This window comes from Bufo bufo, chromosome 1 (assembly GCF_905171765.1).
Source record: "Bufo bufo chromosome 1, aBufBuf1.1, whole genome shotgun sequence".
NCBI classification, from domain to species: domain Eukaryota; kingdom Metazoa; phylum Chordata; class Amphibia; order Anura; family Bufonidae; genus Bufo; species Bufo bufo.
Window position 1 is genome coordinate 23,206,665 of NC_053389.1, and position 22,903 is coordinate 23,229,567.

The 22,903-nt window shown below is 46.2% G+C and overlaps 2 protein-coding genes across 2 annotated transcripts in view; both read left to right on the plus strand.

Moving 5' to 3' along the window:
* LOC120992335 (phospholipase A2 inhibitor and Ly6/PLAUR domain-containing protein-like) overlaps nucleotides 1-18,095 on the plus strand; it is a 53,430-nt gene extending 35,335 nt beyond the window's left edge. The window contains exons 3-5 of the mRNA XM_040421257.1: nucleotides 1,924-2,070; nucleotides 14,561-14,701; nucleotides 17,813-18,095. Coding sequence (XP_040277191.1) covers nucleotides 1,924-2,070; nucleotides 14,561-14,701; nucleotides 17,813-17,958 — 434 coding nt within the window. The 3' untranslated portion in view covers nucleotides 17,959-18,095. The remainder of the gene's footprint in view (nucleotides 1-1,923; nucleotides 2,071-14,560; nucleotides 14,702-17,812) is intronic.
* The window catches only part of LOC120992292 (phospholipase A2 inhibitor 25 kDa subunit-like), a 598,293-nt gene that overhangs the window by 426,441 nt on the left and 148,949 nt on the right, over nucleotides 1-22,903 (plus strand). The gene's annotated exons all lie outside the window — the stretch shown is intronic.

Consider the following 22,903-nt stretch of genomic DNA (forward strand, 5'->3'; position numbering starts at 1 on the left):
TTTGAAAAAAATTTATCCTCCCTTGGATGTGGTCTCTCTTTCTCACGCTCCCTCTCTGGCCTGGAACCCTGATTTCCCGCCACCCGTGATCACCATGGTAGGCGCATAAAAGAACATCAAAAGTTGATAGAGCAGATATCAAATTGGATCATGAATATCACGGGGATGTGTGACATGGTGGGGCAGTAAGTGTGCACACGCCTACACAAACTGACTGACAGGGGTCAGCCCCTGCAACTTCTGGGTCTCCAAATTGGGCACATGGCCTGAGCTTGCCCTTTACCCCTTGGAGGTGCTGGCCTGCTCTGCAGCCAGTGTATTGTCTAAACGTGTGTTTAGCATGACTGGAGGGGGTTATCACAGGTTATATTTCCCAATGTTTTGGGGTGTACCCTAATTTAAAAAAAGAAAAATAAATTTAAAACCAAAAAGCAGTAAAGGCTACCTCCTCCTCCACCGCCACTTCCACCTACACCGCCACATCCACCGCCTCCTCAACCTCCTACTCCATATGGACCTCGTCCTCCTAGATCAAGATTATTATTTTTTATTTTTATGTATTTTATGTTATTTAACCCCTTAGTGACCAAGCCTGTTTGGGCCTTAATGACCAAGCCAAATTTTGGAAATCTGACATGTGTCATTTTAGCTTAGAATAACTTTAACGGTTTTGCACATCAAAGTACTTCTGACATTGTTTTCTCGTCACATATTGTACTTTACTTAGGTGGTAAAATTCTACCGATAAAATATCTTTATTAAAAAAGTGAAAATTTGTAAAAATTTGCACATTTTCCTATTTTCAACTGCAATATTTCACATACATACATAAATGCTATTCAATATTTTTATCAGAAATATATTTCCACATCTTTACTTTATTTTGGCTGCACTTACAATTTTTTTTAATTTTTTTATTTATTTAGATGTGGGGGTGGGGGGCGCCCTAATAACTTTATTTAACACATCTGTGGGCCATATTGCCCCGATCGGGGTGCTGGGGGACCCGGTCGGGGCATAATTTGAACCTCTCTCTCCTCTCCTGAGGAGAGAGACCTTACTGAGAGCAGCGGTGAGCGGCGGCGGCCGGCTTTCAGTCTGCGCATTCACCGGGCCGCCGCCATCTTTATTGAGGGTAAGGGGGGTGGGGGGCGAGACCCAGCTTAGGGCCAGAAGCGCTGGGGGACCCGATCGCTGTACCGGAGACTTTCTCCCTCTTCTCTTACATGAGAGGAGGGAGAAAGTTTAGTGCGGGCAGCTCCACTGCCGGCATTTTCTGTGATCGCCGTGATAAAAGTGTATCACGGCAATCACATGATCAGAGACCGCTTGTCACGGTCTCTGATCACTGCCCCGAGCCATCAGCTACTGGTAGCTGGAGGCACGGAGCTACAGCGCTTGATTTTATCGCTAACTTGGGCTGAAGTGCCGCCGTAAAAAGGCGGTGCTCCAGCCCAAGGCCCCTTAGTGACCGCCGTAAAAACACATATTGGTGGTAACTAAGGGGTTAAAGTCATTTCCATATCCACATTTGTTTGCAGAGCACTTGCCATGCTCTTAACCACATTGTGATGCCATTTGCACCCCTCTAGCCCTTTCCATGACATTTTTACAGCCATTTTAGTGCTCAAAAGTTCGGGTCCCAATTGACTTAAATGGGGTTCGGGGTCAAGTTCGGGTCCCGAAGTTCGGACGAACCCGAACATCCAGGTGTCCGCTCAACTCTAAATGTGATCTGTTGTAAGAATAGACATTTGTGCATAACAAGTGACCAGTGTACAATCTGCGCTCCTCCGTATGTTTGGATCAGAGAGAATATGGAGGGGCAGGATATATTAATTATACATACTATTTACTGATTATATATATATATACACTTTCCTATTTAAGTAAGAGAAAATGTTTGCTTTGTTTTTTTTTTAGCTGGAATGAAGTCTACATCTTTGGGCAGAATATGCGCACCTTCATCTCAATGTGGCTTCTGGGGCAGTGTGACCCTACAACAAGGACATATCAGGATGAGCACTTCATGCTGCAACACTGACAACTGCGCTCCTGATCTTCCCACATGTAAGTCGTCTATTTCTGCTTCTCTTTGCCAATATTGCGTTAAAGTAGTTAAAAAAATAAAGAACTGCCTGCCCCCGGAGACCGCATTTCATTTCAGACCGGCTCGCGCACAGGTAAGGACTTAGGCTGCGTTCACACGGGCGAGATTTCCGCGCGGGTGCAATACGGTAGGTGAACGCATTGCACCCGCACTGAATCCCGACCCATTCATTTCAATGGGGCTGTTCAGATGAGCGATGATTTTCACGCATCACTTGTGCGTTGCGTGAAAATCGCAGCATGCTCTATATTCTGCGTTTTTCACGCAACGCAGGCCCCATAGAAGTGAATGGGGTTGCGTGAAAATCGCAAGCATCCGCAAGCAAGTGCGGATGCGGTGCGATATTCACTAATGGTTGCTAGGAGACAGTCTATTCACTGTATTATTTTCCCTTATAACATGGTTATAAGGGAAAATAATAGCATTCTGAATACAGAATGCTTAGTAAAATAGCGCTGGAGGGGTTAAAAAAAAAGAAACAAATTAACTCACCTTCTCCTCTTGATCGCGTAGTTCCCAGTCTCTTCTGATGAGCTGTCGGCTAAAGGACCTTTGGTGACGTCAGATCACATGCTCCAATCACATGGTCCATCACCGTGGTGATGGACCATGTGATTCACGGTGATGGACCATGTGATTGGAGCATGTGATCTGACGTCACCACAGGTCCTTGCCTGTAGTTCATCATTAAAGAAGTAAAGAAGAGACCGGGAACTACGCGGAGGAGGTGAGTTAATTTTTTATTTTTTTTTTAACCCTCAATTGATCACCTACTAAGCATTCTGCATTCAGAATGCTATTATTTCCCCTTATAACCATGTTATAAGGGAAAATAATACAATCTACACTACACCGATCCCAAACCTGAACTTCAGTGAAGAAGTTCGGGTCTGGGTACCACAGTCGGTTTTTTATCATGCGCGTGCAAAAAACATTGCACCCGCGCGATAAAAACTAAACATCGGAACGCAATCGCAGTCAAAACTGACTGCAATTGCATTCCTACTCGCGCGGGTTTGCCGCAACACACCGGGACGCATCCGGACCTAATCCGGACACGCTCGTGTGAACCCAGCCTTACCTGTGCATCGCCGGACTTGTGAGTTAAGATGGCAGCTCGCATGCGGGCGAACACGGCGAACTGGCCATCACTGGTCTTCAGTTCAGTCTTTTTGACTTTTCAGGACTTTTTCATGCTGTGGTTTTATCTCTGGCCCAAAAATCTGAACACCTGCCTGAAAACCGGATCCAGCATTTTTTTTTCCCATAGAAATGTATTAGTGCCGGATCCGGCATTCAAAATACTGCATTGCCGGATCCGGTATTCCTGCATGCGCAGACCTTTAAAAATGGGAAGAAAATAAATACCGGAAAAACGGATCCAGTATTACAATGCATTTTTCAGACTGATCAGGATACTGATAAGTCTGAAAAATGCCTAAACAGTCAGAAAAAATGACTTGCGTTTGCATACAGTTTGCAGGAAGTTCAGGCAATGGAACCGGCTGCCGGAGTAGATTTATATTGTAATTGTCACCAAACTATCGTAAATCTGACGGCCATGGAAGGGCATGCTCCTTTCAAGTACGCTCTCACAAACATGTCCACAGGTTGGTTATTGTCCTGACCTCGTCTATTTGGGTTTTTCTTTTTCCTTAAGTTACTCCTGGTCCTAAATTGGCTTCAGGATAGTTAACCCTTTGAATGGGTATGTTACTTCATCCCCTCTGTAGCATTAGGTTTGTTATTTGGATGTGATATTATTTCTTGATATTATTTGGATTGGTACAGGCTTACCTACCTTTGTGTTAGGCCTCTTGCACACAAACGTATTTGTACCGTTCCGTGCATGCGGTCCCCAATGCACAGGCAACGTTCGTGTGGCGGCCAGGACGGATCCAGACACATTCAACTTCAATGGATCCGTCCGTTTCGCAAAAAGATAGAACAAGTGCTATCTTTTTGCGGAACAGAAGCACGGAATGGAACACCAAGGAATCACTCCGCAGTGCTTCCGTTCCGTGGTTCCATTCCTTCCGCACCGCATCTCCGCTGGTGCCCCGTGTATTGCGGACCCGCGGGCCACGGGGGGCTCACTGTCATGTGCCTTATGTACATGTATTCCCATCTTTTGTAGGAGCTATGTGGGTACTTTGGGATCCATACTCAGTACAGCGTTTGTGGACATTGCTCCATTTCTAGATGTTTTGTCCCCATTTTAAATGATTTATGTTTACCTAATTATTTATATATGCTGCAATAAAGAATATAATACTTTTTATATATAAGGTTCTGAGTCTTGCTTACTTTTTTCCAGCTCCGTACAGTATAAGGGTCTATTCACACGTCCCTAGTGTATTGCGGATCCGCAATACAACCGGCCACCACCCCCCATAGAACTGCCTATTCTTGTCCGCAATTGTTTGTGGCTGCTCTCCGGAAATGCGGAAGCGGAGAGCACATAGTGTGCTCTCCGCATCTCTTCCGGCCCCATAGAGAATGAATGGGTCCGCACCCGTTCCCGATATTGCGGAACGGATGCGGACCCATTTGCGGACGTGTGAATGGACCCTTAGAATGTATTGACTTCGATTAGCCGAAGTTATTACTTCGAAGTCTCGCAAGACTTCATGTAATAACTTTGTGAATTACTAATAATATTTATTTATATAGTGCTGCCATATTCCGCAGCACTTTACAAATGTGTAAAACATGTACAAAACAAAACTAACTGGCTAATATACAACTGAAACACTAGGAGTCAGGGCCCTGCTCACAAGAGCTTACAATCGGTAGAGCAACGGAGCAAGGCGCAGACAGTAGCGTAGTGTAACTTGAATTAGGGGGAAGTATGTAAGCAGGAAAGGGTTAAGTATGTGTTTTCAGGTTAGGTGTCTGTATGTTAGGAAAGAGGGCGGGGTTTGCTATTTTCGCGGGCTGTATATTTCTTAGGGTAGGGGTGGGATCTGCACCAGTGTCCGGGGTATATCGGTGAGTTAGGGTTTTATTGGCAGTGCTGCAGTTAGTTATGGTTTCCCTTGAAGATTTGTTGGTTGCGGTCAGGGCCGCGGCAGAACAACATGGTTCTGGGTGGGTTCAGAGGAGCTTGGAAGCAGCTATGGAGGCGCCCGCTGCGCCTCCGGCTGCGTTAGTGGGGAGGGTTAGGGCTCGGCGGTCCATGCCGCCTGTGCGTTTGAGCCCCGAGGCGACCCCCCGTGTGCGGCAACGTTTGCGGAGCCCACTTTGGTATCCTCCACTGCGGCCGGCTGGGGCTGATCTGGCTACGGCTAGCCGGCATAGCGGTAGAAATCCGGCACCGCGTCGGGTGCCTGTGGGATAAGGACGGGTTAGTTCCCGTCGTTCATCCCTTGCTCGGCGGGGGGGGGGGTCGCGTGGTGATGCGTTTTTTTTCTACCCTGGATGTCCCCAGCGTACAGCACACCAGTACGGGTGACTTACCTGGACCTGCGGCGGACAGAAGATCGGCGGTGACGATGTCGGGGGATGCTGCCTCACTGTCCTGTGGTGAGCGCTCTGCTGAAGAAGTGGCACCGACGGAGTGGGTGGCACTGCGGCCTGTTCCTGCTCCAGGTCGGCAGCGGTCGTCTGTTTCACAGCCAGAAGAGAGTTCGGCGGCAACAGCGACATCAGTGGCGAGGCTGGGTACTGCAGGCCAGAGGATAAGAGGAGGAGCGCTGGTGGGGGTTTTAGTTTGGCCCCGCCCCCAGTGCAGCAGTCAGGGGACCTGGCAGTGATGGGGCGTAATGCGGCTATTGGCTACCGTGGCGGTGTGCCAAGGGATGGCGGAACGGATGTGGAGACCAGCGAGGTTACGGGACGGTACGACGTGTCCTCGGATCTGCGACCTGGCCATGCAGACGGTGGTAGGGGTCCCCAGTCGGTTTCGAATTTGGAAGAAGGTGAACTCAGCCTGGAAGAATACGAAGCGGCCGACAGGCCTGAGGTCGTTTCTGGCGTTGGTCCATTGTCTTCTACATCTCCGGTCGGTTTGATGCCAGGAAGTGTTCCAGAGCGGTCTGCGGCGACAGGGAGGATACCCCCACGGTCAGCCAGGTGAGAGATCTCCGTGTCAGGCTCAAGGGTGTGGTGGGTTGGTGGTTGCGGGGGGTCAGTTAGGTAGGGCTGGGACTGAGAGTTTGGCGCAGGAATTGCTGTCGGGTATGTTGTCTCTTATTTCCCGTTTGGGAACTGAGGCTGCTGCTTCCACAACGGCGGTGTGGGCATCTGGGCCGGAGGTCGTGATTGGCGAACAATCTAGTGTGGTTAGGGTGGGGTGTGCGCCTGTTGCTGTGGTTGGTGCTCCGGTGGGTGACGTGGTGGTGAGCAGGGGAAGTAAAGGTAAAGTTGGTGAGGACGTTAGGTTGGCGAATGCGGCAAAAGGGGAGGTATACGTGTGCTTTGAGGGGCCGTTGGGAGCGCACTTGAAGCTGGAGGTCAGGGAGAAGATTTGGAAGGACGAGTATGTTGAAATATTTTCGTTACTTCCGTTGGAGAAGTTCCAGTTGGATAGGGTGAGGTTGGATGAGGGCAAAAGGGAGGAGGAGGAGAAGCGGCAGTATAGGCTTATACTGCGCACTTTTCTGAATTGGCTGCAGGCTTTCGCTATATTGGCAAGTGTGATAGGCGAGAAGGCGCCCGAACACTGTTCGGTGCTTTTTTGCTATATGGATGCGGTGGGGGAGGCATATCGGACGTATGGGGGGTTGGCTTGGCTCAGGTATGACAAGCAGTTTCGTCAGAGGAAGGCAGTCCGGCCTAGTATTAGGTGAGAACATAAGGACATCAGCCTATGGATGCGGCTAATCTCTGCTCCAAAAGGAGGTAACCAGTCCTCTCGGGTTGCGGCCGGGGGTTCCTCAGCGGCAGAATTGAGTGGTGGGAATAAAAAGGGATGCTGTTGGCATTTTAATGAGGGGTACTGTAAGTACTTGGCAGATTGCAGGTTCAAGCACGAATACTCCGGTTGCGGCGGGGCTCACAGCTTGTCGCAGTATTTTAAGCACGGAAAAGGCAAGGGATATGAGGCTGTGCAGGAGAGGGGTGACTCCAGTGAAGGAGGTCGAGATGGAGATTTTTCGAAGGATTTATCCAAATCGGGAGGCGGTGGAGTTGTTGTTATCGGGTTTTAGGGACAGTTTTAAGATCCCAGGTGTTTCAGAGGGTGTTGTGGTCGCTGATCGCAACTTGTCTTCCGCGTTGTCTCACCCGGTGGTAGTTTGAGAAGATTGCCAAGGAAGTGGTAGCGGGGAGAATAGCGGGCCCGTTTGTTGAGTGTCCGTTGCAGGGTTTGTGGGTGTCGCCGTTGGGGTTGGTACCAAAAAAGGAGCCAAACAAGTTTCGGCTTATTCACAATCTGTCATTTCCTGCGGGGAGTTCTGTTAACGATGGTATTGACGACGAGTTATGTTCAGTGTTGTATACGTCGTTTGACGAGGCTGTGCGGTGGGTGCGACGTTTCGGGTATGGGGCGTTGTTGGCGAAAACGTACATTGAGGCTGCTTTTCGTCTGTTACCCATTCTTCCGGATAGCTTTCATTTACTCAGTTTTAGATGGGAGGGGCAATTTTATGTTGATTGCTGTTTACCTATGGGTTGTGCTATTTCTTGTTCGTTGTTTGAAACGTTTAGTTCACTTTTAGAATGGGTTGTGAAGCAAGAAGCGGATTGTAACTCGGTGTGACACTATCTGGACGATTTTTTGTTTCTTGGTCCGGCTGGGTGGCAGGTTTGTTCGGTTTTGCTGCGCACGATGGAGCGGGTGGCGTTGAAAAAAACTGAGGTTTCTTCAACGTCGGTCAAGTTTTTGGGTATAGTAATTGATAGTGTGGCAATGAAATGCACGTTACCAGATGATAAGGTGGTACATTTGCGCAGTGAGGTTGCTTTTCTGCGTAGGGCAAAGAAAGTGCAGTTACGTCGCGTGCAGTCGGTTTTGGGTAAATTTAATTTTGCTTGCAGAATTTTGCCCATGGGTCGGGTGTTCTGTAGATGATTGGCCATGGCTACATCTGGTGTTAAGGTGCCTTTCCATTTTTTGAGGCTGTCTCCGGAGGTGCAGGCGGATTTAGAAGTTTGGGAGTGTTTTTTGGTGGATTTTAACGGTCGTCCGATGTGGATGGAGGCGCCAGTTGCTAGTGCAGATATGGAATTGTTTACGGATGCGTCGGGTTCTTGCGGGTATGGCACTTTTTGTCAAGGGCAATGGTGTGCGGGTCCTTGGCCTGAAGAGTGGAGAGGGGCCGGCTAGCTTGGTAATCTAGTGCTGTTGGAGCTGTTCCCGATTGTTTTGGCAACTGAATTATGGGGGGAGTTGTTACGGAACAAGCGTTTCTGTTGTGATAATTTGGGTGTGGTGCAAGCGGTTAATAGTCAGTCAGCTAATTCACCTCCTGTTGTGCGTTTGCTTCGGCACCTGGTCCTCAGAAGGTTAAGATTGAATGCTTGTTTTGTGGCGGTGCATGTTCCCGGTGTTAATTCCATCGCTGATTCCCTTTCTCGTTTTCAGTGGGACCGTTTTTGCAGTTTGGTCCCGAGCACAGACGCAAAGGGTCTGCCCTGTCCTCAGTGGCTCTGGAGTGTGGCCTTGGGGTCTCATCAGATCTGATTAGGCGGTCCGTGATTAGGAGTACGTGGTCAGCTTATTCTTCTGTGTGGTCTCATTGGGAACGGTTAGTGGATCAGGTGGGGGGTTGTGAATTGGCGGAGGACTTTCATGTGTTGTTGGTTTATTTTGTGGGGCTATCTTATAGTTCAGGAGTGTCTTTCTCCGTGGCTTCTAAAAGGCTGGCGGCTGTGGCTTTTTGGTTGCATTTGCATGGTTTAGCCGACGGGTCTCAGAGTTTTTTGGTGTGCCAGGTTCTGAAGGGCTATCGGAGCAGAGCTGTTAGGAAGGACACTCCTCGTCCGCTTTCTTTTTCGGTGTTACAACAGTTGTGGGAGCAGGTTGGTGTGGTGTGCAATTCTTGGTATGAGGCGTGTTTGTTTCGGGCCACGTTTTCGTTGGCTTTCTTTGGGGCCTTTAGGGTCTCTGAGCTGGTGGCGAGTAGTAGTGCGCGAGGCAGCGGATTGGGATAATATTCGTTTTAATGAGGAAGGTATGCGATGTGTGTTGCGTAGGTCAAAAACTGATCAAGTCGGTAGAGGGGTTTGCATTTTGTTGCACCCATTGGCTGGATCCGTGCTGTGCCCTGTTCGGTGTGCGGAAGAATTTTTGGCTTTACGGCCGGGTGGGTTCTTTTTTGGTGCACCAGAATGGTTCGGCGTTGTCCCGTTTTCAGTTTGTGGCGATCTTCAGGCGGTGTCTGGCGGCTGCAGGATATCTGGCCATGGAGTTTGCGTCTCATTCCTTCAGGATCGGAGCGGTGACTGAGGCGGCAAGATGGGGTCTAAGTGATGTAGTTATTACGCGGATTGGTCGTTGGGAATCGGATTGCTTCCGGGGATATATTCGCCCTCATATGTTGTAGTGGTGGGTTTTGTTTGTGATTGCATGTTTGGACCAAGTCTCATTGTGTTTGTTTTTTAGGGTCTTCTTCATGTTTAGTGTGGATTCTGGGTCATTCATACGTTCACTGAGGAGTGCTGAGAGCCGACATGCGGAGGAATGGAAGGCAATTGGGTTTTTGGCCGGAGGAGTTGCAAGTCTTGGTGTGAGGGGGCTTTTGTGGTGTCGGGTATTGCTGGAATTTCATGCTTTTGCCTTGTTGGATAGGCCCCCCCCGACAATTTAGTTTTGCATGTTGGGGGGAACGATTTGTCGTTTTAGGGATGTGATCCGTGACATCAAACTGGATCTGTTGCGGTTGCTGGGAGATTCTCCTGATTTGTTGGTCGTTTGGTCTGAAGTGGTTGCTAGAAGGTCATGGCGGTTTGAGAGGTCAGTGGAGCGAATTTAATAGGGCGCGGACAAAGCTTATCAAGGAGGTTGGTCGTTTTGTTCGTCGTCAGGGCGAATTTGTGGTGCACCATAGAGAATTGGAGGCTGCGTCGCCTCAATTATTGAAGGCTGATGGTGTGCATCTCAATGATGTGGGTATGGATTTGTGGGCCTTAGGGTTACAGGAGGGTCTTGAGACAGCTCTGAGAGTGTGTCAGGACGTCCACAGGTGAGGTCTCCTGTGTTCGTTTGTGGCCGGTTAATGGAGGGTCCTGGAAGGCAATACAATGTTTAAAAGGTGCATGACACGTGGGAGCATGCATCTCATGAGGTTCGGTAAGCTGATGGCTGGGGCTCCTGTTTGGGCTAAAATGCTTACAGGGGTGGATGGAGATGTAATTTTGGAGGATTTGGTACCTTTGGGTCGGTGACTGCGGCCAAGGGTAAGGTGGAAAGTCAAGTAGCGATGGGAGTGAATGACACTGCTTGCTTGGGTTGCCTTCTAGGATCCTTTCTCAATGTGTTGGAATTTATTGTACTTTATTTATGTGTTTATGTCTTATTACTGTTTATGTCTTATTATTGTGATCATTAAAAAAAAGTTGATAAAGAATTTGTTTGTTTAATAAACGGGCTGTTACGGCCTTTTATACCAAGAAGTTGGCTTCAGAGTATTATTTGGGGAGTGAGGGTACTTGGTGGCAGGTCTGGCAGCTGACGGAAGTGATCTTCCATCCTATTAAGTCAATGATGAATTGGGGGTGACACATAAGGTAGTTGATTGTGATAAGTAGGATTCAAGCCATTATTTAACTGACAGGAGTGGTGCCGGCTGATCTGTTTTGGGTTTGGGGCTGTTAGAGGATCAAGTTCAGGCCAGAGGAGTTGGTGGGGGAGAGGTTTATTCTGGGAATTTTCATTTTAGGTAGCTTGATAGGAGTGAGAGGTACGAATTATGGAGATTATTAACCTTAGGCCGCTAACAGAACGGAGAGCAAGAGTAGGGTGGTAGATGGAGGAGACATATAGAGGTGCAGCATTGAGGAGAGCTTTGTGGGTGAGGGTGAGAAGTTTGAACGGTGTTCTGTGGTGAAGTGACTGGCACAGACTAGTAGCATCAGTGTAGCGGGTGGATGGATAGATGAGCCTGGCTGCAGCATTTAGGAGAGACTGAAGGGGGGAGAGTTTAGTGAGAGGGAGACCGATTAGTAATGCGTTGCAGTAGTCAAGACAAGAATGAATCAAGGCAACAAGAGTTTTTGCCGTTTCCACCATAATAAAAGGGCGGATTCTGGTGATATTCTTGAGGTGCAGATGGCAAGAGCGTGTAAGGTATTGAATATTAGTGTTGATCATGAATATTCGAATTTCGAATTTTTATCGCGAATATAGGTACTTCGAAAATTGACAAATATTTTGAATATAGTGATATATATTCGTAATTTCGAATATTCGAAAAAATTTTTAATCAGTATACATGATCCCTCCATGCTTCTTGCTTGTGGGCCAATGAGAATGCTGCAGTATATTTGACTTTAGGAGTAGTGTTGTTTGCAAATTTTCGTAATACAAATTTTTTATTGCGAATTTTTCAACTTACAACTATTAGACAAAGAAGATTATAGCACTATATTAGCTAAATTGCTCTATATTAGATTTTTTTTTTGGAATATTCGCTATATTGCTATAACTTAGTTTTTTTGAATATTCGTAATATTCTAAAACAAGAATATATAGTAATATAGCGAATATTCGAAAAAAAAACGAATATAGAGCAATTTAGCTAACATAGTGCTATAATCTTCTTTGTCTAATAGTTGTAATTTTTTTCTCATCTGAAGTTCAGATTGGAAAAAAATTACAACTATAAAAAATAAAGATTATAGCACTATATTAGCTAAATTGCTCTATATTCGCTTTTTTCGAATATTCGCTATATTGCTATATATTCTTGTTTTAGAATATGACAAATATTCGAAAAAACTAAGTTATAGCAATATAGCGAATATTCGAAAAAAAAACGAATAGAGAAATTTAGCTAATATAGTGTTATAATCTTTTTTTATAGTTGTAATTTTTTTCCAATCTGAACTTCAGATGAGAAAAAAATTACAACTATTAGACAAAGAAGGCTATAGCACTATATTAGCTAAATTGCTTTATATTAGTTTTTTTTCCGAATATTTGCTATATTGCTATATATTCTTGTTTTAGAATATTACGAATATTCGGAAAAACGAAGTTATAGCAATATAGCGAATATTCGAAAAAAAACGAATATAGAGCAATTTAGCTAATATTGTGTTATAATCTTCTTTGTCTAATAGTTGTAAGTTGAAAAATCTGCTATAAAAAATTTGTATAACAAAAATTCGAATTTCAAAAATTTGCATATTACACAATCATTACCTTGCCGATTTTTCGAGTAAAAAAAATCGTAGAATATAACGAATATTCGAATGTGCGAATATTCAACGAATATTCTACAAAATATTCGAGAAATATCGCGAATTCGAATATGACCCCTGCCGCTCATCACTATTGAATTGTGGCCCCAAGACAGCGGGCATGTTGCACAGGAGTTATGATAGTGCTGCAGACTGAAATTGAAATATCAAGTTTAGGTGAGATAGTAGATGGAAAGACAAGAAGTTCAGTTTTTGAGAGGTTCAGTTTTAGATACAGAGAGGACATGATGTTAGAGACAGCTGCCAGACAATTACTGGTGTTTTGGAGTAAAGCAGGGGTGATGTTGGGGGATGAAGTGAATTCATTATTACTGTAAAAAACCTTTATACCGAACTTGACAGTCACATATCAAGACAACACACCAGCAATACAACTGTGGCAAAAACAAAGGCTAGCACGGTACTGTAGAACCATTGGCACAGTAGAATTTAATAATTTTCTTGCAGTCACCACTTGGGGTAAATGACTGTAAAGAGATTCCATTGTAACTGTAAAAATTTAAAAAAACAAAATTATACACCAAGCTCCTTTCGTGGTGGCTGCAGGCTTTCAGTTTTATCAGGTACTGAAATAGGCAAGTAGACCTAGAGTTGTATCCGGGAGATTCATCAATATAATTGTGCCACTTGTCTGGTGTAAATTTGAGAAATACAGTGTTCAGGATGAGCACCATATTAATTAAGTCCCTGTTCAACTTTTGCTAAGATAGAAGTGAACAAAAGCTTGACTTTTAGGCAAGGGAGGGCCAAAACAGTTTTGCTATGTGGCCCTATGACATATTTATCTATTCATTTTCATTTTTAAGCATCATTTATTCCAGGACGCTGCAGATCTAAAACAAATCTAAATCCAAAAAAAGGTAAACATACATACATATAAAACAAAACAGGCACCGTAAGAGTGAACTTACAGTATCAAAAGACTGGTACAGAGGAGGAGAGAGCCCGGCCTGTCAGGACTTAAAATCTACAAGGGAATATGGAAAAAAGACAGTATCTGAGGGTAGAGGCTGCTCAGGTGGCTGTTTAGTGGTTATTGTAAGTTGTAGAATTTTTTGAAAAGTTGGGATCTCAAGTTGCAGGTTTGAAAGGTAGGGGAGGGTCTGATCTGCTGGGGTAGTGGGTTCCAGAGTATAAGAGATATATAAGAAATCTTGTAGATGATTGTGCAAGGAACAGACAAGAGGAGAGCAAAGAAAGAGGCCATCTGAGGATCGACGATTATGTGTGGAGATATATCGGGAGACTAGGTCAGAGATGTAAGGATGGGGCAGATTGTGGATGGCCTTATATGTTGGAGGAGAAACAAGGGGAGAGATGGATTGGCAGCAGAATTGGAGATTGATTAGAAGGGTGCAAGAACGTTAGCTGGGAGGCCACAGAGGAGGATGTTGCAGACGTCCAGGTAGGAGATGATGAGAAAATGCACTAACACACGGACCAGCTGCTGTAAAACTACAACTTCCAGTATGCAAACATGCTCGGCTGTTCTAACTCCCATAGAAGTGAATAGACCCCTTTGGGAGTTGTAGTTTCAGAACACCTAGAGTGCGGGGGTTCCTGATATATGCACTAGCATTTTGGTTGACTCAAGGTTAAGGAAGGATTTGGAGGTGGCAGGAGGTGGTAAGAGCTTGGACATGTGACTTGATACCTATGTACACCCCTTAGTTGTAAAGATTTTGTACTAAATGACTAGAGTTGGGATGTTGGTCCAGAGGTTTATTCTTATTGCCATGTTTGAAGTCAGGATTTTTTTTTAAATTTATTTAAATGATAAGGAACATCTGTTTTGGTTCATGGTAGGTACAGTATTTCTCTTCCATGAGATCATTTCAGGATAATGGGTTGAATCGCATGCAGCGTTTACACAGAGTTCAGGAACTTGCTCTTACACTCCTGTTTAATAATTTCTTTATACATGTGATGAATGACCACTTTCCCAGTGTCCTGATGGGAAATATGGAGGTTCATATGTGGTTCTTCTAGTAATACCTGTGGTTCATACATGGAAAAACATTAGCATGTAAATGTTAAGGAAACCAATGTTCTTTATATTTCTCTCTTTCACCTGTTTTCTTCTAGTTCCAACAACAAATTCTACCCCCAATGGACTGGTCTGCCGATCCTGCATGTCCGCTGACTCTTCCTGGTGTTACACCGATGATACAGTACAATGCACAGGGGATGAGAATAGGTGTCTTCTTATGAAAACTTATGTGTCAGGTACAAAAATTGGTTCTTTTTCATCTGGCATCACACGTCTCGGGATTAGGCCTCATGCACACGACCATTGTGTGCACCCGTGGCCGTTGTTCCGTTTTCTGTGATTTTCTGCGGACCCATTGACTTTCAATGGGTCCGTTGGAAACTCGGAAAATGCACCGTTTGTCATCCGCCTCCGTGATCCGTGTATCCTGTCCGTCAAAAAAATATGACCTGTACTATTTTTTTGACGGACAACGGTTCACGGACCCATTCAAGTCAATGAGTCCGTGAAAAACACGGATGCACACAAGATTGGCATCAGTGTCCGTGATCCGTGTCCGTAGGCTACTTTCATACAGACGGATCCGAAGATCCGTCTGCATAAAAGCTTTTTCAGAGCTGAGTTTTCACTTCGTGCCGCACCTGATGGGTTAATTGTGCGTTTCATAGCCCCCTGTAAGAGATCAGGGGCTGCCAGGCAGCAGGGGGCAGACCCCCCTCCCTCCACAGTTTTCATTTCATTGGTGGCCAGTGCGGCCCCCCCCCTCCCTCCCTTTATTGTATTAATTTCATTGGCGGCCAGTGTGCGCCCCCCCCCCCGCCCCCCCTCCCTCCACTGTATTAATTTCATTGGTGGCCACAGTGCGGCCCCCCTCCCTCCACTGTATTAATTTCATTGGTGGCCAGTGTGCGGCAACCCCCGCCCCTCCCTCCACTGTATTAATTTCATTGGTGGCCAGAGTGCGGCCCCCCTCCCTCCACTGTATTAGTTTCATTGGTGGCCAGTGTGCGCCCCCCCCGCCCCCCCTCCACTGTATTAATTTCATTGGTGGCCAGAGTGCGGCCCCCCCCGGCCCCCCCCCTCCCTCCCTTTATTGTATTAATTTCATTGGTGGCAAGTGTGCGGCCTCCCCCCTTCCCGATCATTGGTGGCAGTGGAGAGTTCCGATCGGAGTCACAGTTTAATCGCTGGGGCTCCAATCGGTAACCATGGCAACCAGGATGCTACTGCAGTCCTGGTTGCCATGGTTACTTAGCAATATTAGAAGCATCATACTTACCTGCTGCGCTGTCTGTGACCGGCCGGGAGCTCCTCCTACTGGTAAGTGACAGGTCTGTGCGGCGCATTGCTTAATGATCTGTCACTTACCAGTAGGAGGAGCTCCCGGCCGGTCACAGACAGCGCAGCAGGTAAGTATGATGCTTCTAATATTGCTAAGTAACCATGGCAACCAGGACTGCAGTAGCGTCCTGGTTGCCATGGTTACCGATCGGAGCCCCAGTGATTAAACTGGGACTCCGATCGGAACTCTCCGCTGCCACCAATGATCGGGGGGGGAGGGGAGGCCGCACACTGGCCACCAATGAAATTATTACAATAAAGGGAGGGAGAGGGGGCTGGGGGGGCCACACACTGGCCACCAATGAAATTAATACAGTGGAGGGAGGGGGGCCGGGGGGGGCGCACACTGGCCACCAATGAAATTAATACAATAGAGGGAGGGAGGGGGCCGGGGGGGCGCACACTGGCCACCAATGAAATTAAAACTGGGGAGGGAGGGGGGTCTGACCCCTGCTGCCTGGCAGCCCCTGATCTCTTACAGGGGGCTATGATACGCACAATTAACCCCTCAGGTGCGGCACCTGAGGGGTTAATTGAGCGGATCACAGCCCCCTGTAAGAGATCAGGTGCTGCCAGGCAGCAGGGGGCAGTCATGTACACAGTTCGTAGTATATTCTAACTTGAAGCGTCCCCATCACCGCGGGAACGCCTCTGTGTTAGAATATACTGTCGGATATGAGTTTTCACGATGTAACTCAAATCCGATGGTATATTCTAACATAGAGGCGTTCCCATGGTGATGGGGACGCTTCAAGTTAAAATATACCATCGGATTGGAGAAAACTCTGATCCGATGGTATAATAGGGACTCCTGACTTTACATTGAAAGTCAATGGAGGACGGATCCGTTTGCAATTGCACCATATTGTGTCAATGTCAAACGGATCCGTTCCCATTGACTTGCATTGTAAGTCAGGACGGATCCGTTTGGCTCCGCACAGCCAGGTGGACACCAAAACGACTTTTTCCTTCATGTCCGTGGATCCTCCAAAAATCAAGGAAGACACACGGAAGGAAAAACGGACACGGATCACGGAACTATGGAACCTGTTTTTGCGGACCGCAAAAAAAAAAAACGGTCGTGTGCATTAGGCCTAAGGAAAAGCTAAGGAAGGAGACATTTGTTTGAGCCTCTTTCATGCTACTTATTGGCATTGTGGGCTAACAGTAGTAGGGAAAAAATTATTTTCCTGCCAAATTATCTAGGTCTTTGCTGTGGGTAAAAAAAAGCTTGAAGACTGATAAAAAAATATCCTAAATAAACCTCATTTATGAAAATAGTTTTATAGAAAAATGAGAAAACAAAATAAAAAAACAATGCTCAGGCTAAGAAATCTTCATATATGTGGCTAAGGCTGGCTTCACTTTTATTTCACGTTTTGGCCATCCATTTAAGGCTACTTTCACACTAGCGGCACAGACCTCCGGCAGGCTGTTCAGTTGGGTGAACAGCCTGTCGGATCCATCCTGAACATGTGCCCCCGGACTGCTGCTCCGTCCCCATTGACCATAATGGGGGCAGGGCGGAGTTCTAGCGGAGGCACGGCGAGAGGCTGCCGGAATAAATGTCAGACATGTCGTAGTTTTATTCTGGCAGCCTCTCGCCATGCGCTGCCGTGCCTCCGCAGGAACTTCGCCCCTGCCCTTATTATAGTCAATGGGGACGGAGCGGCAGTCCGGGGGCACACGGTCACTAGCCGCAGGACTGATCCTACAGGCTGTTCACCCGACGGAGCAGCCTGCCGGAAGTCCGTGCCGCTAGTGTGAAAGTAGCCTTACGTATCCAAAAAAATTAAACGTTAAATGGATGATTCAGACTGATGCCATGCAGTGGCATCTGGTCACTATAGAGTTCCATTGTTTAAAAAAAAAAAGGATACAAGAACGTGGTGTGCTGCGTTTTTGGATTTTTTATTTTTTTTCTAACGTATACGTTAAACACAGGCATAAAACATGAGGTGAACCCAGCTTTAATGTTGTGTTAAATGAAATTGTGTCTTTTTCAGGATCGATGTCATTGTCAACAGCCTTTCGAGGGTGCGCAACAAAGTCCATCTGTGACATCGGCAGCCAGTCCAAAAGCTTTGGAGGAGTGACAAGCAGTATTAAGTTTATCTGCACCAGCGGTGACCTTAATGGGATCTTTGGATGAATGAAGTCAATGGAGACAAAAAATGTGTTCAGTATAGAATATTTTAAACCTTGGCTAGAAAATATCAATGTGCACAAGTAATTTTAAAATTGTCTTCTGCATCTGCTGTGCTTCATTTTGTTGTAATTCTACTTTTGTTTTACAAACCGCATCCATTGATATTTCAATACTCTTTTTGAATAAACTAATTTACAAATGAAGATTTCCTCAGCAATAATTAAGTAAATGTAATGAGCAATGTATCCACACAATACTAGGGAAGCTGTGTTTCCTCATATTCATTATTTTTGTGCATGATATTTAACATGCATCTATTCTGTATATAGACAAGTTTCTCCATAGGCTTATTGCCAGCACAGCAACCCAACAGCATGGTTTTTAACCTGCACGGTGATCGGAACAGAGTGCCTGCTGAAATCATTTGGCAGGCACTCTGTGACAATGCCGAGGGGGTCCTGTGACCCCCCCCCCCCCCCCCCACATCGGTGATAACAGTCAATTCAGAGCTGCGGTTTGCTGTGTTTCTGGGTTATTCAGGTCTCTGCTGACCCGATAACCCGGAATAGGATGGTGATCAGTGGTGTGATAATACACCACCCATCACCGTCCTTAGATCCTGTGAGGTGACATCACCTCACAGGATCGATTCCTATTGGCTGCACGGGCGGGCAGGGGTTAACTCCCCCCAGTTCTCCTCTGCTCCTCCATTCTGAGGAGTGAGAGTAGCCTGCGTCAGATCTCCTGACCCAGCACCCCCCTTCTAACCCTCCACAGTGACATCTGGCACTAAAAGGTAGGTTAGGGAAAGGTTAGGTTAGGCAGGGATATTCAGGGAAAGTTTAGGGGGAAAAAAAAAGTTTGACTGTTGCATCACGGGTGTCTGTGGCCAGCACTCTTAGGCCTCTTAGGCCACACGGGCGTTGTGGGAAAATGTGCGGGTGCGTTGCGGGAACACCGGCAATTTTTCCGCGCGAGTGCAAAACATTGCAATGCGTTTTGCACTCGCGTGAGAAAAATTGCGCGTCTTTGGTACCCAAACCCGAACTTCTTCACAGAAGTTCGGGCTTGGGATCGGTGTTCTGTAAATAGTATTATTTTCCCTTATAACATGGTTGTAAGGGAAAATAATAGCATTCTGAATACAGAATGCATAGTAAAACATCGCTGGAGGGGTTAAAAAAATAAAAATAAATTTAACTCACCTTAGTCCACTTGTTCGCGGCCCGGCATTTCCTTCTGGCTTCATCTGATCTCTGTGCAGCAACAGGACCTGTGGTGACGTCATTCCGGTCACCACATGGTACGTCACATGATCTTTTACCATGGTGATTCACCATGGTAAAAGATCATGTGACGTACCATGTGATGACCGGAGTGACGTCATCAAAGGTCCTTGATCCTATAATTAATGCTCTCCACAGGTCCTATTCAGTAAAGGGGACAGAAGGAGATGCCGACATCGCGATCAAGTGGATTAAGGTGAGTTAAATGATTTTTTATTTTTTTTTAACCCCTCCAGCGCTGTTTTACTTTGCATTCTGTATTCAGAATGCTATTATTTTCCCTTATAACCATGTTATAAGGGAAAATAATAATGATCGGGTCTCCATCCCGATCATCTCCTAGCAACCATGCGTGAAAATCGCACCGCATCCGCACTTGCTTGCGGATGCTTGCGATTTTCACGCAACCCCATTCATTTCTATAGGGCCTGCGTTACGTGAAAAACGCACAAAGAGGAGCATGCTGCGATTTTCACGCAACGCACAAGTGATGCGTGAAAATCACCGCTCATGTGAACAGCCCCATAGAAATGAATAGGTCAGGATTCTGTGCGGATGCAATGCGTTCACCTCCCGCAACGCATCCGCGCAGAAAACTTGCTCGTGGGAAAGGGGCCTTAGAGTCCGGCCACTGTTAGCGCATCACCCACCCCATCGCTGATCAGCTTTGGACGGCTGATCAGCAAGTTTGAATCTTTTTTTTTTTTTTGCCTTTTCTGGGGTTTTCACTTTTTTTTATTTTTCTGTTTAGGGCAAAGTCTGCAAACACCCGTGCCGCCTCACTCACACTAAATAAAGTTTTCCACGCACGCACACACACACACTCCCCTATGGCCCGCCGAATGTTCTCGGCCGAGGAGGCATTCGCCCTGCTTGCCTCCGACTCCAAGAGCCCCAGTGAGGACAAGGATGACCCCACTTTCCTCTTGTCATCTAGCGATGATGATGAGACCCCAAGGCGGCGGAGACACTACCAGGCGGAGCAAGGGGACCGCCATGCCAGGGACCCTGTGGCCCACACTAGTACGAGCAGCTCTGGGGCTCGTACTAGTTTCCCGGCCCACCAGATCAGTCCACCTGCGCGCCCTACCGGTGAACTTGCATGGTGTACACCGGAGGATTTTGAGCCTGTGATTCCTGATATTGTTGGCTAAGCAGGAATCCAGATTCCCACAGTGGGCTTCACTGAATATGACAATTTTTCTTTTATTTTTTCTTTCAGTGACCACTTTGTAAATCTGATGGTGGAGCAAACAAACTTGTATGCCCAACAGCTCATTGCTCAACACCCGGGCTCCTTTTTGGCTAGGGCCGGTGGCTGGACTCCGGTCAGTGCAGCCGAGATGAGGACGTTTTGGGGCCTTGTGCTGCACATGTTCCTAGTAATAAAAAACTGTGTCAGGCATTACTGGAGTGGGGACATCCTCTACCAGACCCCACTTTACAATACGGCCATGACACGCTCCCGTTTTGAGGCCATTAGGAAATGCTTGCATTATGCAGATAATGCAGCATGTCCCCCCAAGGTGATCCTGCCTATGACCGCCTGTACAAAATCAGGCCGGTCATCGATCACTTTGGGGCCAAATTTTTGGAGGCCTATGTACCTGAAAGGGAGGTCGTGGTTGATGAGTCTCTCATTGCTTTAAAGGGAGACTCATTTTCCGCCAGTATGTTCCCTCTAAACGGGTGAGGTATGGCGTGAAGCTGTAGAAACTTTGTGAGAGTACCTCAGGGTACACTTACAAGTTCTGTGTATACGAGGTGTGAGAATCCCGTATTCAACCCCCAGAATGTCCCCCCACTCTAGGTGTTAGCAGGAAACTTGTGTGGGACCTTATGCACCCACTGCTAGATAAGGGTTACCACCTGTACGTGGATAACTTTTATACTATTATCCTCTTGTTCCAGTCCCTCGCCGCCAAATCCATATTTTTGGAGGTATTACTATGTAATTATAGAAGTCGAGAAATTTAAAACTGGAAATTTGCAAATTTTTCAAAATTTTTGGTAAATTTGGTATTTTTTTATAAATAAAAATGAAATTTTTTTTACTCCATTTTACCACTGTCATGAAGTACAATATGTGACGGAAAAACAATCTCCGAATGGCCTGGATAAGTAAAAGCGTTTAAAAGTTATTCACTCATAAAGTGACACTGGTCAGATTTGCAAAAAATGGCCTGGTCCTTAAGGTGAAATATGGCCGTGTCCTTAAAGGGCTTCTGTCACCCCATTAAACCGTTTTTTTTTTTTCTTTACTAATAATCCCTATAGTGCGATCTCATCATACATAAGCTAATTAATGATTTTCGTTCAGTAGAATTAGCTAAAAATCGATTTTTGAAATATGCTAATTACCTTGCTACCAGCAAATAGGGCGGCTACTTGCTGGTAGCAGCCGCATCCTCCGATGGTAATGACGCCCCCTCAGCATGCTGATTGACAGGGCAAGGGAAGGGAATCGTTCTCTGCTGGCGCTGGTAGAATTTGAAATCTCGCGCCTGCGCCGTACCTGTCTTCAATCGGCGCAGGCGCACTGAGAGGCGGCCGCTCGCTCGACCGCTCCATCCTTAATGCGCCTGCGTCGATGACGTCATCAAGTACACCCAGAAGAGAAGACGCCGGCATCGCTGGAAGGAGGCGGAGAGTCTGGTGACGTCGCTGGGTGCTCGAATCAGGTAAGTATGTACATAATAAGCATGCTGCCACAAAAACCACCAACGAAATGGGAATAAATAATTTTATAAAAATGACAGTTATTAACACTATACCACCAACGATTATTAATAATAAATCTCTTCCAGGTGTACTTGATGACGTCATCGACGCAGGCGCATTGAGGATGGAGCGGTCGAGCGAGCGGCCGCCTCTCAGTGCGCCTGCGCCGATTGAAGACAGGTACGGCGCAGGCGCGAGATTTCAAATTCTACCAGCGCCAGCAGAGAACGATTCCCTTCCCTGGCCCTGTCAATCAGCATGCTGAGGGGGCGTCATTACCATCGGAGGCCCTACTTGCTGGTAGCAAGGTAATTAGCATATTTCAAAAATCGATTTTTAGCTAATTCTACTGAACGAAAATCATTAATTAGCTTATGTATCATGAGATCGCACTATAGGGATTATTAGTAAAGAAAAAAAAAAAACGGTTTAATGGGGTGACAGAAGCCCTTTAACCACCTCAGCCCCCAGTGCTTAAACACCCTGAAAGACCAGGCCACTTTTTACACTTCTGACCTACACTACTTTCACCATTTATTGCTCGGTCATGCAACTTACCACCCAAATGAATTTTACCTCCTTTTCTTCTCACTAATAGAGCTTTCATTTGGTGGTATTTCATTGCTGCTGACATTTTTACTTTTTTTGTTATTAATCGAAATTTAACGATTTTTTTGCAAAAAAATGACATTTTTCACTTTCAGTTGTAAAATTTTGCAAAAAAAACGACATCCATATAGAAATTTTGCTCTAAATTTATAGTTCTACATGTCTTTGATAAAAAAAAAAATGTTTGGGTAGAAAAAAAATGGTTTGGGTAAAAGTTATAGCGTTTACAAACTATGGTACAAAAATGTGAATTTCCGCTTTTTGCAGCAGCTCTGACTTTCTGAGCACCTGTCATGTTTCCTGAGGTTCTACAATGCCCAGACAGTACAAAC